The sequence below is a fragment of the Pundamilia nyererei genome, unplaced genomic scaffold (genome assembly GCF_000239375.1).
Source record: "Pundamilia nyererei isolate P.nyererei 1_Seehausen unplaced genomic scaffold, PunNye1.0 scaffold00004, whole genome shotgun sequence".
Lineage (NCBI taxonomy): Eukaryota > Metazoa > Chordata > Actinopteri > Cichliformes > Cichlidae > Pundamilia > Pundamilia nyererei.
The window spans coordinates 6,406,808-6,409,389 of NW_005187405.1; the positions used below are offsets into that span (position 1 = coordinate 6,406,808).

Genomic DNA, 2,582 nt, shown 5'->3' on the forward strand with positions numbered 1-2,582 from the left:
GGAAATAGAATGAAAACAACGGAAATAGAATGAAAACAACGGAAATAGAATGAAAACAATGGAAGTTTAAAAGAAAACAACAGAATTAGAACGAAAACAACGGAATTAAAATGAAAACAATGGAAGTTTAAAACAAACAACAGAATTAGAATGAACAGAACAGAATTTGAATCAAAACAATGGAAATGGAAAGAAAACAACGGAAATAGAATGAAAACGACGGAATTTGAATGAAAACAATGGAAGTTTAAAAGAAAACAACGGAATTAAAATGAAAACGACGGAATTTGAATGAAAAGAACAGAGTTTGAATGAAAGCAACAGAATTCTAAAACAAACAATAGAATTTGAATAAAAAGAGTAGAATTTGAATGAAAACAACAGAATTTGAATGAAAACAACGGAATTAGAATGAAATGAATAGAATTTGAATCAAAACAATGGAATTTGAATCAAAACGACGGAATTAGAATGAAAAGAATGGAATTAGAATCAAAACGACGGAATTTGAATCAAAACGACGGAATTTGAATGAAAACAGCATTTGAATGAAAACAACGGAATTTCAATGAAATGAACGGAATTAGAATGAAAAGAAAAGAATTTGAATGAAAACAATGGAAGTTTAAAACAAACAACAGAATTAGAATGAAAACAACGGAATTAAATGGTCTGAATGCCTGATGCAGTCTCGCCCTGCAGAGCAGTGTTGTAAGTATCTTGCTTGCATTAGCATTAACTTTGTTAGTTGATTGGTAGCTGACACTGAATGAGCACAGATCTCACTCTATTAGCCGTAACAGCCATCTCTGCATGTCTGGGCAGACACACGGTGTCTAAGAGGAGCACTGGGCACTGGGCTCTCTGTTTTTCTTACCTGATTGGTCAGCATGTTCATTGATCTGTCTGTGTTGACTGCAGAGGTTGTTAGAGGGCAGAGCACGAACAAAATAAAATTCATTTTGTTTTCTGTGCAGGAGGACTACGCTGGCTATGACTTTGAGAACCGACTCCACGTTCGTATTCATTCAGCTTTCGCCTCTATGACGGCCTCCGCCCAGCCTTGAACTTTAATCTGAAATAAATGTCTTTGAAAAAGCCACAATAATGAGTATGGATATTTTCACTTTAAAATAATTTCTTTTTACTTATAAGATTCTGAGCCAGTGCATCATTTAGAACACAAACATGAATATTTCACAAGAAAACAGGTACAAGAGGTGTTATCGATCTGTTACTGTACGGCACAATACACTGTTTGTTTTTGTCTTCAGGGTTTGTTTTAAAACTAGATGCCTGTTGAATTGAATGAAAACCCGTAGATTTGTTTTGTAAGATCTTAGGCATTATTGCTTACATGGAGGAAATGTTCTTCAGATTGTGTAAAGGCACATATCAAGTATTAAGCATCAAAGCAATTACAAGAAATGACTCTGAAAATGTCTTTAAGAAGCCAATATTTCCACTTCAGTGTTGGTTGTTGACTTTGACATTTGTAAAGCTAATCTATAGGCAGTGTATTAATCTTTTGTTTTTGTTTTTTTAAAAGCACAGCCCCTTTTTAAGCAGTCGTTTTTATCAGTGTAAATATGTCTCACATAAAGGTTTTAATAAATGTGCCACTTTGAGCGGCTTAAATGCACAACGCTCCTTTCTGCTGCAAAGTTTTTCCTGTATATTTGTTATAATAAAAACAACATTGTAAAACTGAATATCTGTTTTCGTCGACTGTTTAAAAGGTGACAAATACATTTCTTCACCAACAGAATTTGTACTTCTTTAGTGATCAAAGTAATCACGAGGGGCATTAAGCCTTTCCTGTAGTGGCTTATGAGGCACAGACAATGATGAGGAATCTTTTATCATTCCTCCTCAAACTGCTTCAGATGCCTTCAGATCATGGAAATTTGACTTTTTTTCTTTTTTCCTTACCATTTTCTTATCCTGTATTACAGAACTTCCGAGCTTCATCTATGAACTACTGCTATTATATTGTTATTACATCCATCTTCTTCTGGTTATTAAATTCAAGGTAACAGGGGAGCTTGGGCCTATCCCAGCTGTCACAGGCGCACAGGCCACCAGCCTGTAACAGGGCTAATACTTATTACCTGTTTTAATTCATTGTTCCTTGATGACAGGGTGTCTTGTACCCAAGGTAGCAAAGCAATACTAAACCATGATTCCCCCTTTATATTAGGTTTCATGGTCCTGATTTTGGTGATGGTGTGTCTTCTGCCCCTCTAAACATATTTAGATGGGCATCTTTTTGCTAAAAAGATCAACGTTTGTTTCAGCTGTCAAATGGAAACATGCCAAACAAAATTTAGAGTAATGAAAGAGCAACTCAGAGTTCAGTATCTTGCTTAAGGACACTTTGGTACATAGACTGGAGCAGCCAGGAATCAAAGTACCAGCCTTCCAGTTCTCAGATGACCTGCTGTGCTACAGCCACCACAGAAGATAACTTCTGGGTAATCAGATTGCTTGATTCAGTCATAGCAAATGTAACATTCATGACCATAACCATGTACACAGGAATTTTTTTTTTTTTTTTAACCGCAAAAAACCACAACGTCGAG

General features: G+C 35.6%; 1 protein-coding gene across 2 annotated transcripts in view; it reads left to right on the plus strand.

Annotated features, from left to right (window-relative positions):
• Positions 1-1,712, plus strand: part of LOC102197229 (tetratricopeptide repeat protein 39C) — a 12,995-nt gene extending 11,283 nt beyond the window's left edge. For both annotated transcript variants that reach the window (XM_005721365.1, XM_005721367.1), the window contains one exon: positions 978-1,712. In XM_005721365.1, the coding sequence (XP_005721422.1) occupies positions 978-1,067 (90 nt within the window). In that variant the 3' untranslated portion in view covers positions 1,068-1,712. The remainder of the gene's footprint in view (positions 1-977) is intronic.
• The last annotated feature ends 870 nt before the right edge of the window (positions 1,713-2,582 follow it).